The sequence below is a fragment of the Cucurbita pepo genome, chromosome LG11 (genome assembly GCF_002806865.2).
Source record: "Cucurbita pepo subsp. pepo cultivar mu-cu-16 chromosome LG11, ASM280686v2, whole genome shotgun sequence".
In the NCBI taxonomy this organism is placed as follows: domain Eukaryota; kingdom Viridiplantae; phylum Streptophyta; class Magnoliopsida; order Cucurbitales; family Cucurbitaceae; genus Cucurbita; species Cucurbita pepo.
In genome coordinates, this window is record NC_036648.1 from 1,413,789 (window position 1) to 1,427,573 (window position 13,785).

The 13,785-nt window shown below is 39.8% G+C and overlaps 3 protein-coding genes across 4 annotated transcripts; 2 read left to right on the forward strand and 1 right to left on the reverse strand.

The window, feature by feature from the left end:
- Positions 1-1,423: 1,423 nt before the first annotated feature.
- On the forward strand, positions 1,424-3,083 carry LOC111805712 (thaumatin-like protein 1). 2 transcript variants are annotated; one of them, XM_023690906.1, is made up of 2 exons: positions 1,424-2,219; positions 2,837-3,083. In XM_023690906.1, the coding sequence occupies exons 1-2, from the start codon at positions 1,474-1,476 to the stop codon at positions 3,009-3,011; spliced, it is 921 nt and encodes a 306-aa protein (XP_023546674.1). In that variant the 5' UTR covers positions 1,424-1,473; the 3' UTR covers positions 3,012-3,083. The 2 variants fall into 2 exon arrangements, with proteins under 2 accessions (XP_023546674.1, XP_023546673.1); XM_023690905.1 differs by lacking the exon at positions 2,837-3,083 and adding an exon at positions 2,295-2,523.
- Positions 3,084-4,989: 1,906 nt separating this feature from the next.
- On the forward strand, positions 4,990-9,556 carry LOC111805098 (endoplasmin homolog). The gene is made up of 15 exons (XM_023689991.1): positions 4,990-5,089; positions 5,289-5,409; positions 5,511-5,664; positions 5,755-5,835; positions 5,963-6,074; positions 6,160-6,286; positions 6,371-6,509; positions 6,886-7,003; positions 7,111-7,301; positions 7,398-7,613; positions 7,697-7,862; positions 7,960-8,101; positions 8,212-8,362; positions 8,458-8,862; positions 8,970-9,556. Exons 1-15 carry the CDS (start codon positions 5,023-5,025, stop codon positions 9,222-9,224), a joined length of 2,445 nt encoding a protein of 814 aa, XP_023545759.1. The 5' UTR covers positions 4,990-5,022; the 3' UTR covers positions 9,225-9,556.
- A 60-nt stretch (positions 9,557-9,616) lies between these two features.
- LOC111805099 (synaptotagmin-2-like) lies at positions 9,617-13,717 on the reverse strand. The gene is made up of 12 exons (XM_023689992.1): positions 13,140-13,717; positions 12,433-12,531; positions 12,287-12,337; positions 12,082-12,205; positions 11,530-11,648; positions 11,321-11,422; positions 11,173-11,247; positions 11,010-11,086; positions 10,685-10,931; positions 10,255-10,608; positions 10,020-10,151; positions 9,617-9,937 (listed from the first exon to the last, which is right to left on the reverse strand). The coding sequence occupies exons 1-12, from the start codon at positions 13,248-13,250 to the stop codon at positions 9,806-9,808; spliced, it is 1,623 nt and encodes a 540-aa protein (XP_023545760.1). The 5' UTR covers positions 13,251-13,717; the 3' UTR covers positions 9,617-9,805.
- Positions 13,718-13,785: the final 68 nt, after the last annotated feature.

The window sequence follows — 13,785 nt, forward strand, 5'->3', positions numbered from 1 at the left end:
TTTTTTTTTTTTTACAATTTTTTCGATAAAATATATATTTTAAAATAATTCCCACGTCATTTGGCTACTAACTTTATATTAACCCAATGCTCCAATAAAATGCTAAATAAATGTTCACTAAAAACAAAGCCTTAATGTATATATTTATGTAATATCTACATGTTTGTGACATATTATTGTCATCGCTTTAATTTATCTCACTTTGTTTTTAATATAAAGTTTTTCTTTTCGTAAAATGCATTGTTTCAGACCGTCAAATATCATTTCTCTTAACTTTTACGAACAAAATATCTTCACAAAAAAAAAAAAAAAAAAAAAAACATTCGTGCGTATTCTGACATGATTTTAAGCTTTATAATTTTTGTAAAATCTCAATGCTCTACGACACATAATAATGTTACAAAATAGGAATATATGAGATCCCATATCAGTTGAAGAGAGGAACGAAACACTCAGTACAACCTAAGCCCACTGCTGACCAGATATTGTCCTATTTGACTAAACTTCCCCTCAAGTTTTAAAACGCGTCCGGTAGAGAGAGATTTCTAGACCATTATAAAAATGTTTTGTTCCACTCTCCAATCTCTACCTAAAACTGTGAGGCTGATGACAATTCAAAACGAACCAAAGTAGACGATATCTACTAGCGGTCGGGTTGAACTCGTACAGGATCCATAGGTGTGAAAGTACATGTAAACGACGGATGAGAACTCGTAGATGGGACGTGGAGAGATCGTCCATCACAATATTTATATATTTATTTAATTAAAATTTTTAAAATAATTTTTTTGTGCCTCATTTCATAAAGCAAAGTCCACTCTCCTCTACCTTTACAACTTGAAACAAATCTTACTTATCTTCATTATCATAAATCTCCACCTCTCTTCTTTTTTTTTTCTTTGTGATATGTTTCTTTAAACGTGACACCGTGTCAAGTTTTTCGGTGGGGTCTCTATCACACTCAAGCGGAGTGCGACGTTTAGTAGGTAATATCGTCAGGGTACATCATCAAATTTGATTCATCGCCGTCTTTTGCAACGCAACGATAATTGATCATCTATCATCTTTAAGACAGTAGACTCTGTTAGACGAACACGACTCTCCACAATTCGACTTTCCCAAAATATCTCGTACCAATGGAATTAGTATTCCTATCATTCCCTAATTAGCGGATGTGGGACTTCCATCATCCAACAGACTCAATAAAAGGGTCCCGACAAAAATTTGAATTTAACCACTTTCAACCCTTTTCGTAGCTGAACGGAAAATGATAATTAGTGTCTTATCTATAAAAGTACGCTCGAATTGAACACGGTCGGAGGGTCGGAGTTCCTTGTTTTGACCTGTAAAGTCAATTGTAATCTCTTTCCCTTTGTCCACTTTCAATTCATTATATATATACACACACGAAGAGAGAGAAACTCCCGATTGAACAGAGGAGAGAGATGTAATTGTTGTTCTTCATCTTCTTCAATGGGATTTCTTCGAACCCATTTTCTCTCTCCTCCATTTTTGTTTCTCTCTCTGCTTTTGATCGTCTTCTTTAACGGCGTTTATGGAGCTGGAATTACATTAATAAATAGATGCGATTACACAGTTTGGCCGGGAATTCTCGGAAACACCCAATTGGAATCCACTGGCTTCGAGCTCTCCCCTGGGGCGGCGCGTGCATTCCAACCGCCGCCGGGTTGGTCCGGCAGATTCTGGGGCCGGACAGGCTGTTCGTTCGACTCCGCCACCGGTCAAGGCAGCTGCCAGACAGCCGACTGTGGGTCAAACCAAATGGAATGCAATGGCAACGGAGCCACCCCACCCGCGACTCTAGCTGAGTTCACGATTGGTTCCGGTGGTGGCGCGATGGACTTTTACGATGTCAGTTTGGTCGACGGCTACAACATTCCGATGATGGTCGACTCCACTGGCGGGAGCGGCACTTGTCAGTCGACTGGATGTGCGGCGGACCTGAACCGACGGTGCCCTGCGGAACTACGTGGTGGCGAGGGGAAAGCGTGTAGAAGCGCATGTGAGGCGTTTGGGAATCCGGAGTACTGTTGTAGTGGCGCGTATAACTCACCCGCCGCCTGTAAACCGTCGTTGTACTCGGAAATGTTTAAATCGGCTTGCCCCAAATCGTATAGCTACGCCTTTGATGACGCGTCAAGCACTTTTACTTGCAGTGGTGCAGATTACACCATCACATTCTGCCCTTCATCAGCAAGGTAAAAAAAATAGCTTTCAATTTTTAATTTAAATTATTCCAAACTAATTTAATATTAATTTTATACTTTTTAAAGATTATCTTGCCACCCGCTCCACCCGTGTATTCATGTTCATTATATTTCTTCTCTCCGACGTGTTCGGGTGACCCCATTAACTGTTCCGAGCATTTGTATGCATCGGATCATACCGCCCCACGTTTCTTCGTGTCATTCCATGTTAGGGGCGATCATATCAGCACTAACACGAGTTCGAAATTTTTTTAGTTTGAGAAATTTGAACTAATGTAATTAGACGCATAGACAATCGAGACTAACGACATTTTGAATCTATATCCAACTATTTGTTATCCGGGCAAAAGTCGAGGGTGAGATTGGAAATGACAATTGTACCCCTCTCGATTTGTATGAGATAAAGAAAATCCTATAAAAAACATAAGATTTTCAGTAATTTACTTCTAATTTTTCATTCACATTGCTTTTTTTTTTTGGGACAAATAATCTAACAGCAAAAAGATGAATCATTACCTGTAAAGTGACACTTTGACAGTCATCTTCCTCATAATCCAACCTTTTTTTCCTCAAAAAACATGTTTTTTTTTTTTTTTTTGCTTTTTCAGCCAAAAATCAGAAAAAGACCCGTCGAACCGAGGCGATGGGCCGTCGGTGACGTTCAACAGTTCATGGCTGCCGGACTTCATCACCGGAGACGGATCATCCAAAACAATGGCTTTGTCTTCAGCTTTGAATTGGTCACTGTTTCTTTTTATTTTTTTTATTTTCTTCTTCCATTAGATTTAATGTCCATATGTTCTTCTGGTTTTTAGGCAGAATGTTTCTACATTAACAATTTCTTGATTTTTGTAATATTTATTGTATTTATATTTTGAAGAAATTGTTGAGAAAAAANAAAAAAAAAAAAAAAAAAAAAAAAAAAAAAAAGCCTCTAATTCTTTGGAACAGCTGCCTTTCATGATCTGAAAGGTGGTTGGTGGATGGTGGAGGTTTGCGGCGGCGGTGGCCGCGAACCTGCCGTAAAGTACCAACTTTGCTCGACTTTCAAGCTTGGTAGTTTTAATTCCTTTTCTGATGGAAGATCTTACCCGTCGTCGTCGTTTCTTTACTTTACGATTAAGACTAAGATGGGGCCCACTGCTAGGATTGAGTTAATCTTCAAATTTTATTTATATTAACAGTTAAATTAATGGTATAAAATTACCCAAAAAAAAAAAGTTTTTTTTTTTTTTCATCTAAAGATTATGGAAGTACTAGATTTTATCACGTGGGTCCCGCTCGAGTAAATTATTGTTGATTGAAAATATCGAGTTTAGTTTGTAATGTTGACGCAGATATATGAAGGTTAAATTTTTTTTGATCCATTTAAGAGCGTATACGGGTTGAGTTAGTCGATTAAGAGAATTAAGTAACTCATTTTGAACAAACCATTATTGAGAGAGATCTGACCATAAGAGCTCATGATGGACAAACGAGAGAGAGAAAGTGAGAGACAGACAATTGATCGAGTTGAGTGAATTTTAAGTGTCAACGAAGGGTAAATGAGGGGGAGATGTGATCGAGTTGAGTGAACTTGAGTGTCAATGAATGGTAAATGAGGGGGAGATGAGATTCGTTGGTATCGACGAATAGAGACGGCTCATAGCCAATGAATGAGAGGACGACTGGTAAAGAGAGATGGGTTGCGCGTTGTCACAATCGCACTTTTGATGACAGCGGACTTGCTGCCAATTCGTTCTTGCGTCGCCTACGGCCAAGCGACGTATGCTCGAGCCTCTAGCCTCAGTTTTAAGAGAAGGTTTTAGAAAGCGAGGGCAGAGAGAGATTTTCGAAAGATAGATTTTTGAAAGAGACGTTATATAAGTAAGCAAGAGAGAAATAACAATGGCTTACCGTATATAACCTTGGGTAGGGAGGTTAACTAGTAGTATCCCCTCTAATACATTTTGAGGCATTTCATGTCTACAGGCATATTTCTGAAAGTCATACTCCTAGAAATATACAAATAAAATACTAGAATATGAAAAAACATAAAGCGTTGGGCTTGTCATGGACATGAGGCCATGGGCAACACGCCTTGGACGAGCATGACCATGTCACGTGTCATAATCACACTATTTCAGCATCGAGACATTGATCGTGCAACACTTGTTCTAACCCGACAAACAACAAACAAGTCAGCATGTGTGAAAATAAAATTTTACAGACAATTTTACCATATGATCGATTCTCGAGTCACGTTTGACAAAAAATATTTTAGATAACGTGAGTCAAAAGACAAGTTGAAAATAATATGGGAAATATTTTATTAATGCACTTAATTTTATTTAGTATTTATTTTAAAAAAACGTTTTTAATGATTGTTTGCCACATCTCAATCAACGAATCGATTGAAAGTAAGACAATTTCCAAACGTATCCTTCGGGAAACAAACTGTGTTTCCACGTCTAAAACAAAATATCAACCCAATAACTTTTAGCCACGTGGAAACAAAGCAATAAATACCGTCGGATTCTCCACATCGGATGCCATAGCCCGTTAGGATCATCAAGTAGACTTCGACTCCCAAGTCTTAAGTAGGGGCAAGAAATGGAAATTTGGAATGGCTTTATCCACGTCGAGCAAAGTAATATTATCCAATAATATTTCGCCACGTTTACTAGCAGAAAGCGCTACCGTTGGATCCTCCACGCTGGCGGTATAGATCAATCCAATAGACCTATATAAATGTTAGCGAGCCAGTTGAGAAACCAGATTAGTAGTCGAAGCTACTGGAAGTTTTGCAAGAACCATGAGGAAGTGGACGATCGCTTCTGCTCTTCTCCTTCTTTGCTTTCTCTCCCTCGTACCTGATGAAGGTGTGATTTCGGTTCTTCTTTCATCCATTTTGATTTCTTTGTTGAAATGTGGACTGAATGGATATTGCATTTTGTTAATCACGATGGTTCATGTTTTCTTTGGGGGGTTTGGGGAGAAATTTGGATGATATTTGAGCTCTCTTTGAACTGTGAAGATTTTATGGTGATATTGATGTATGTGTTTTTCTCTCGCGTTTAGGTTCTAGATTTCATGCCAAGGCCGACGGTGATGCCGACGAGGTTGTAGATCCACCAAAGGTCGAGGAAAAGATCGGCGCCGTTCCGCATGGACTCTCCACGGATTCTGATGTTGTCAAGAGGTTCGTGAATGTCTAATCTCGTAGATACACGCTTTCACCGACAGATTTATCCAGTTTAGGGAAATTTCTAACGTATGTTCTCTCGAAAATTGTGGTTTCAGGGAGTCGGAGTCCATCTCGAAGAGATCTCTTCGAGGCAGCGCGGAGAAATTTGAGTTCCAAGCTGAGGTGTCTCGTCTCATGGACATTATTATCAATTCCTTGTATAGTAACAAAGACATTTTCCTCAGAGAATTGATCTCCAACGCTTCTGATGTAAGTCCACTCCACCTCGTCTTACTTCATCAGATCTTGTAATCTCGTAATTAGAGATCGGTTATTACTGATGGTGTCTCTGCATTTCAGGCGTTGGATAAGATTAGGTTCCTTTCCCTGACCGATAAAGAGATCTTGGGTGAAGGCGACAACTCGAAGCTGGAGATTCAAGTGAGTTATCCATCATGCTAGATTTGGACACATTGTTTTCTTATTACCTCGCTGAGCAAGAAAATTGCTCGTTCTAGTCGATGACCCTTGCATACTTACGTAATTGCTCATATATCAAACATCGCAGATTAAGTTGGACAAAGCAAACAAAGTCCTTTCGATTCGCGACAGAGGTATTGGTATGACGAAAGAGGATTTGATTAAGAACTTGGGAACCATAGCGAAATCTGGAACTTCAGGTACTTCTATCATTGAAGTTAATTTTGTTTATTTTACGTCCGTAGGCGTAATGTGAGGTATTGAATTTGCTATCTTCCTGTGCAGCATTTGTGGAAAAAATGCAGACAAGCGGTGATCTCAATCTTATTGGACAATTTGGAGTAGGTTTCTACTCCGTGTATCTTGTGGCTGATTACGTTGAAGTGATCAGTAAACACAACGATGACAAACAGTGAGCAACTCTCATTATGATTTGGATGTGTTTGCCACTGTCTTGGTATTAGTTATTGTATGCTTAACTTTTCCTTGTTTCTAGACATGTGTGGGAGTCCAAGGCTGATGGAGCATTCGCCATCTCTGAAGATACTTGGAATGAACCCTTAGGCCGCGGAACTGAAATTAGATTGCATCTTAGAGATGAAGCTCAAGAATACCTGGAGGAGGGCAAACTGAAAGTAAGTTTAGTTTGCTTTTCTTGTTACCTGTTTTTAATGTTTGTTAATGATTTGATCCTCAAATTGGACACGAAGGGACTGTTATCACCAAGCAGTTATCTTGAGCCTAATTCCCGAACACTGAATTTATTGTGACTTTCCGGTTTTTCCTTTCCTTCTTGCAACCGGCCATTTCTTTTTCGTTCTGTTTCTCACAAAAGCTATACGGCGCCATATGACAGCAACCCTCTTGTCCATTGTTGAATTTTAATGAACTTGATTGATAATCTGTTCATTGGTTAAATAAAAATTTATCTAAAACGCATATTTTTATTTGTTAGTTTCTTCAACATTATTCTTTAAACTAAAATGGGTTGTGGTAATTCTTTCTATATAGGATTTGGTGAAGAGATATTCAGAATTTATCAACTTCCCCATTTATATCTGGGGAAGCAAAGAGATCGACGTGGACGTTCCTGCAGATGAGGATGAATCCAATGATGAAGAAGCACCGCGTATGTACTATTGTCTTGGATGTCGGATATGCATATATAACTACGGCAAGAAAACTGTCACTTTGTCATGGTGTAAGTCTGATTACGTTTTCTGTCTTGAAAAACAGCCGAAAGCTCAGAAGAGGAAGATGATGCAGAAAAGAGTGAAGATGATGATGCTGAGAAGTCAAAGACAAAGAAAGTCAAAGAAACAATTTATGAATGGGAGCTTTTGAATGATGTGAAAGCCATATGGCTGCGGAGTCCCAAAGAAGTGACAGAGGAAGAGTATACTAAATTCTACCACTCTCTTGCTAAGGTAGTTGTCCAAAATTCTAGCAGTGAAAAAATATTAAAGCACCTCAATCTGTAAAATTTGGATTCCAAGTCTAATGAAGTTAACGTTAAATGGCAGGATTTTAGTGATGACAAGCCTATGTCATGGAGTCACTTCAATGCAGAAGGTGATGTTGAGTTCAAAGCTGTTCTGTTTGTGCCTCCTAAGGCTCCTCATGATCTCTACGAGAGCTACTATAACAGCAAAAAATCCAACTTGAAGCTGTATGTTCGAAGGGTTTTCATCTCAGACGAGTTTGATGAGCTCCTGCCGAAGTATTTGAACTTTTTGCTGGTAAATGAGTGGTCGAGTTATTCAACAGAAAGACGTTCGACTTGAATCGTAGATTTTTTTCTCAAAATTTTCTTTCTCTGCAGGGTCTTGTTGATTCTGATACTTTACCCCTCAACGTTTCACGAGAAATGCTCCAACAACACAGCAGCCTGAAGACAATTAAGAAGAAACTCATTCGCAAGGCCCTTGATATGATCCGTAAAATTGCTGAAGAGGATCCTGATGAGTTCAGTCACAAGGAGAAGAAAGGTTTACCTAAGGAACTTGATTATTGTGATGCTGTTAAGACGTGATAATTTTCTTCCATGTTTCATTTGATTAACTTTAAACCTTCATTAACAAGCAGCTGCAGAGAAGAGTAGTGATGATGATGAGAAGAAAGGCCAGTACAGTCGATTCTGGAATGAGTTTGGCAAATCAATTAAACTTGGTATTATTGAGGACGCGACTAACAGAAACCGTCTAGCAAAACTGCTCCGATTCGAGAGGTATCTTGCATTTGTTTCCGCTTCAGTTTCGCTTCTGGGTTGCTTTATTCTGCCTCATTGATGCTTCTCTGTCTCCCTGAGATCATAACCTTAAACGAACTCTCTTGCAGCTCCAAGTCGGATGGCAAATTGATTTCACTGGATCAGTATATTTCAAGAATGAAATCAGGACAAAAGGATATCTTTTACATTACTGGCTCAAGCAAGGAACAGTTGGAGAAATCCCCATTCCTTGAGCGTCTTAAGAAGAAGAACTATGAGGTGAATTTTAATTGGGAGTTTTTTTTTCTTTTTTTCTTTTTGCCATCCATTCATACATTTCCTCTCATATCTAAAATATTTTCTTCTCCTAACAGGTTATCTTTTTCACGGATCCGGTTGATGAGTACTTGATGCAATATCTCATGGACTACGAAGACAAAAAATTCCAAAATGTATCTAAGGAGGGTCTCAAACTAGGCAAAGACTCGAAGGATAAAGAACTCAAGGAGTCCTTCAAGGATCTTACTAAATGGTGGAAGACCGCCCTTTCTTTCGACAACGTTGACGATGTCAAAGTTTCGAATCGTTTGGATAACACACCTTGTGTGGTTGTGACATCCAAGTATGGATGGAGCGCTAATATGGAAAGGATCATGCAGTCTCAGACCCTATCAGATGCTAGCAAACAAGCATATATGCGCGGTAAGAGGGTGCTCGAGATCAACCCAAGGCACCCGATCATCAAGGATCTTCGGGAGAGAATAGTCAAGGATTCGGAGGTATGTTATGTTATGACAATCTGTTCTAACATGTTTATTTATGCTTATAACACTGTTCTTTTATCACATTCTCTAATGTGGTTGATTTGCTGCATCTAAAACAACAGGACGAGGGCGCAAAGCATGCTGCAAAACTGATGTACCAGACAGCTCTTCTGGAAAGCGGGTTTATTCTCAGTGATCCCAAGGATTTTGCCTCCCAAATCTATGACACGGTGAAGACTAGCTTAAACATAAGTTCCGACGCAACTGTTGAAGAGGAAGATGAAGCAGAAGTCGTCGAGACTGGATCGAAGGCTGCGGAAGCTGAAGATACTATCAAATCGGAAACAGCCGATGAGGACGTAAAGGATGAGCTGTAGTAGATTATTTAACAGGAAGGGAGAGGTGGTTTTTTATATCTGGATATCATCCATCACCAGTCACCACCAGCCACCACCAGCATAGAGCTCTGCTAATTCCTCCTCCTCCTACCATCATCGGGTTTTTGCGTCGAGAAGTCGATAAAAGCCTGCTGATGGAACGAAAGAGAAGTTGGTTTATAAGGTGATTTTGGAAACAACTTTGGTTCTCTTCTTTCTCTCCTGTTGTTTGATATGAACAAATTTTGAAAGCATGTTTTTTTAGGCTTCAATCATCCGTAGGATTAGGTTTCTCTTCTGCTCTATCCAATAATAATAGCCCATTCAGTGAATGCCACTCCCACCTCTCTTGAATTTCGTATGAACAAACATCAATTGCTACAAGGGAATGATTTAAACCAAAATGAAAGCATGATATTATTCAATCTTTGTTTTTGGACCAAATGAAAATAAACCAAACCATATCAACATTTCATTCAAACAAAAATCACCTACTTCAATTTAGCCTACAAGGAGAAGAAAAGGTTTTCAAGCAAAAAAGAAATACAATGAGAAGAGTGGCTGCTACTAGCTCTGCCTGCCTATGACGAAGTTCTCCATTGTAGCTCGATTTGGATCCTTCCGTTCTTCGAGTCGATCAGATGATATTTCGCATTAATCCTCTTGTTTGAGACGACATCAGCTAAGTTTATGTCCACATACCCCAAAGTTTCCTGTTCACATTACGTTTCAAATTTCAGAATATGATCCCGAGCTTCATACGATCCGATCCCAAGCTTAAAATATTATACATACCTTGGGGTGAAGCAGGCCTATCCTTGAAGACGCACTCAGTACTTCCACATGAATCCGATCGTTCACCGGTGGCTCCTCGAGCGTAAACTGGAACTCCTCGTCCCATCTTGGATCCCGATTCTTCTTAACATGCTGCATTGCATACATGCCAAATGGAGTTCAAAGTTAATGAACCCGAAGCATATTAATCCGTGATCGCGAGAGTTCATTTTTGCACGTTATACTAAAACGTTACCTTAGTTCGTTTCTCCTCTCCTCTGAAAAGTAAACGAACGTAGGGGTTCGTATGATGCTTCCCTTCCACATCTTCAGCTTGATGGATTATGACAACAAGCAAGCCTCCGCCATCAGGCGTTCCATCGGGAGCCTTTTGTACTGCTGCTGCATCATCACCATCATCTTTCGGAGCTTCGTCGTCCTTGAAAGGTTTGTACAACAATTCCACGACAAGCTGCCCTCTCGACTTCTCGTTTTGTGTATCGTTAGGATCCATATTTTTCAACACTTCAAGAGTCAATTCCTTGGACTCCTCAGGTGTAAGTTCTTTCAGTGGAACAACATTCATTCCCATCTTATCATGCTTCCCAACCTAAGAACAAAACAAGACAACCAACCTCTGTAACGAAGATTCTAAACGTTCCTCGATGAGATTATTACGAAAATACCTGCTCCCAATCGTAAAGAATCAGTTCCAAAGCTTGAGACTCGGGATCTTTCACGACAAAAGTAAACTCCTCGTTCCAAACCGGGTTCAAATTCGTGTGTTTCACAGTCGTTTTCTTAGAAGGAAGCTTGTCTTCAGTGAGCTTCAGTTTCAGATATGGATCTGAAGCCCCAAATAGATCCTTCTTTTTCAGCTTCATTGCTTTCAAAACCTTCACATGAAGGATGCCAACAGGTTTCTTCATGGCTCTGACAAAAGATTACCCGAATCAAGAAACGAAACGCTTCAACATAATCATAATATAAAACGACACGAACAGAACTCACTTCGCAGGATCCATTATCGGTACTTCGAGGGTCTTCGGCCATAGATACATATTGGCAACTTGATCTTTTATGAGTTCCTGTGATGACGGGGAAGAAATTTCACGAGTTCGTTATCTACGTTGACAATATCTGTAAAGATAACATGATATACAATAATTCGTACCTGAACAAACCTATACAGCCCCGGGATGGCCATCGCATCTGCACCGAGCAATTTCAGCCCAAAATCGACATGGGGCTGCAGAATCGACAAAATTTAAAATATGACTCAAAATTTATTTAAGTATATACGAGTTAACCAGTTACAGCACCTTCTCCATTAGAGAGACAAATATTTTGGCGAAGCAAGGAAACGTCGGGACCAAAGGCTTCAGGGTTATACGCGGAATAGCAAACACTTGCAGATCGACCACCTGAAAGGCAAGAGAAAGTCAGATATTTCTACACTCGCTCGTTGTATTGATACATATTTATAGTATGCATATCGAAATCGATATTAGTGCATATAGTCGCGCACAACCTGAACAGTCGCTTTCAATCCGAATGCTTTAACTGAAACGGTAACATTCGGATTTCCCGCCCACTTCATGCACGGCTCCATGATCAACTCTTTATCATCGGTCGTATAAACTTTCATTCCTGGTTTGTAAATTCATCAAAGAGTGAGATTCTTCGTCTAGTTCCCAAAAACGGAGTAATGAAGGGATGTTCTAACAACAATACACTACTATCTCATGAGCAGCTAGGGGGGGTGTAACAACCTAAGTTCACCGCTCTTTGGGCTTTCTCTTTCGAGCTTCCCTTCAAGGTTTTTAAAATGTGTCTACTAGGGAGAGGTTTCCACACCCTTATAAAGAATGTTTCGTTCTCCTCCCCAACCAAGGTGGGATCTCACAATCCACCCCCGTTCGTGATCCAGTGTCTTCGTTGGCACTCGTTCCCTTATAAGGGTATGGAAACCTCTCCCTAGCAAACGCGTTTTAAAAACCTTGAGGGAAAACCCAAAAAGGAAAGCCCAAAGAGAACAATATCTACAAGCGGTGGTCAAGGGCCGTTACAGGGAGGAATGTACCTTGAAGAGTGGGTGGTAAGCAGCCCAATGTAAGCGTGTCGAATTCAACAGCCTCGATTTTGTATTTTGGAATTTGCTCAGCAATAATAGGCTTTGCTATGTTCTTCACTGTCTTACAAATGGCCTAAGAAAGACAGCAATAAAAGGTATCATCGCCCAAACACCGCAGCAAAAGAGTATCAATTTTCAATTGCAAAGCACAAACCTTGTCCAAGTAAGGCCACATAAGTTCAAGGAATTTGTTGAGCCAATCAATCTACAAGAAACAAGAAAGGTACAATGAAAACTGTTACTAAACAATGAATCACAAGCAATCACATCCTAACAACACGAAACGAAACGGTGACATACACGATCGTAATCAGGATTTTTCACCCACAGAGGTATTTCCGGCATCATCCGCAACAACGAGCTCGTATCTTGCTCAACCAAAGGGCGAATAACAGGATCCTGAAACAATAAATTTCAACACACATCAACACGAGCCAATCGACAACAAAGAACGGGAAGAACTCGACTGGTTAATACTCGAAACGAATCTCCCAACAGTTAGTCCCTGAATGCATTCATAAACAAGGCCACATACTCATTCAGATCAGAGCAAATATTATAACTACTAAGCCTCCATTTGCCTAAGAAGAAGAAACAGAACCTAAAGGAAGCTTGATTGGTAGCAATTCAGAGGCAAATACTGTTAATGTCTTCCTCTAAGTTAAGGGGAAAATGGGGTGACATCTAAATGAAATCCTAGGAGACATCAAAAAGAACCCACGAAAATAGGGAACAACAGTACTTAGGTCTGTCGTGTCTTCATCAGTACAAGCAAGCAAAACCCCCAAAACTTATGAAATTGAGGGAACTAAAGTGACTAACAGGAAAAACCCCAAACGAGCTGGGAATTACCACTCAACATTTTCAGAAAACACTGTCGATTGAAGCAATTAGAACAATAATCCAACACAAAGCAGACAGTGACAGTGATGATCCGTAGAAGAAACAGAATATTTTCAAGAAACAGACAGACCAAACACCAAAAAAAAGTGGAACAAGAAACAAACCTTGACATCCGACGGCTGAAAATAGATGAACATGTAATATCCAATCACAATCCCAATCGAAGTTCCCAAGCCAAATCCGAAGAAACCCAGTATACTACTAAGCAAACCCATCTAAAATCCGTTCTCGAACAGACCCAAATCCCCAAAAGTCAAAAGAAATCGAAGAGGGAAAGATGAACAGAAGGAAAAAGAAAGAACCCTCTTAAGAATACGCCCTTTTCTTCATTAAATCGCAGAGAAAACGAAGAGAAAGAGGCGATTAATTCAGTTTCCCAAAAGAGGAATTGGCGATCTGTTTGAAGCAAAGGATAAGATTGAAGGGGAAATGAAGAATCGGGAGTAGTAAAGGAGCGTTTATTCGTTTGAGGGTAGCAGAATCAAAGCATTTTGCTCACCATTGGCATTGGATCGAAGGAAACGGGGTTGAATTGAGGCAGGGAAGAGGCGCGTAAGGGGAGTGTCGGTAATCAGGTCAAAAGGGGTTCGAAGAGGAGTGAGGATGAAAGGAAATATCTGCTTTTTGGGTTTTGTAACTGATGAAGATGAACCGAATCCCGTTTCTTTCTGTTACAGCTCGCTCCAGTGTTAATGATATTCATGTTTTTTTTTTTTTTTTTTTTTTTTTTTTTTTTTTTTTTTTTTTTTT

What these genes read in the sequence shown, in the direction of transcription:
- LOC111805712 (XM_023690905.1), top strand. Translation starts at nt 1,474, where the DNA reads ATGGGATTTCTTCGAACCCATTTTCTCTCTCCTCCATTTTTGTTTCTC. An exon ending in TTCTGCCCTTCATCAGCAAG is followed by an intron (nt 2,220 to 2,294) that starts GTAAAAAAAATA and finishes TACTTTTTAAAG; the next exon opens with ATTATCTTGCCACCCGCTCC.
- LOC111805098 (XM_023689991.1), top strand. Translation starts at nt 5,023, where the DNA reads ATGAGGAAGTGGACGATCGCTTCTGCTCTTCTCCTTCTTTGCTTTCTC. An exon ending in AAACACAACGATGACAAACA is followed by an intron (nt 6,287 to 6,370) that starts GTGAGCAACTCT and finishes CCTTGTTTCTAG; the next exon opens with ACATGTGTGGGAGTCCAAGG. An exon ending in CAGTCACAAGGAGAAGAAAG is followed by an intron (nt 7,863 to 7,959) that starts GTTTACCTAAGG and finishes ATTAACAAGCAG; the next exon opens with CTGCAGAGAAGAGTAGTGAT.
- LOC111805099 (XM_023689992.1), bottom strand. Translation starts at nt 13,250, where the DNA reads ATGGGTTTGCTTAGTAGTATACTGGGTTTCTTCGGATTTGGCTTGGGA. An exon ending in CTTACCACCCACTCTTCAAG is followed by an intron (nt 11,649 to 12,081) that starts GTACATTCCTCC and finishes TTTACAAACCAG; the next exon opens with GAATGAAAGTTTATACGACC. An exon ending in TTCTTTACGATTGGGAGCAG is followed by an intron (nt 10,609 to 10,684) that starts GTATTTTCGTAA and finishes TTTTGTTCTTAG; the next exon opens with GTTGGGAAGCATGATAAGAT.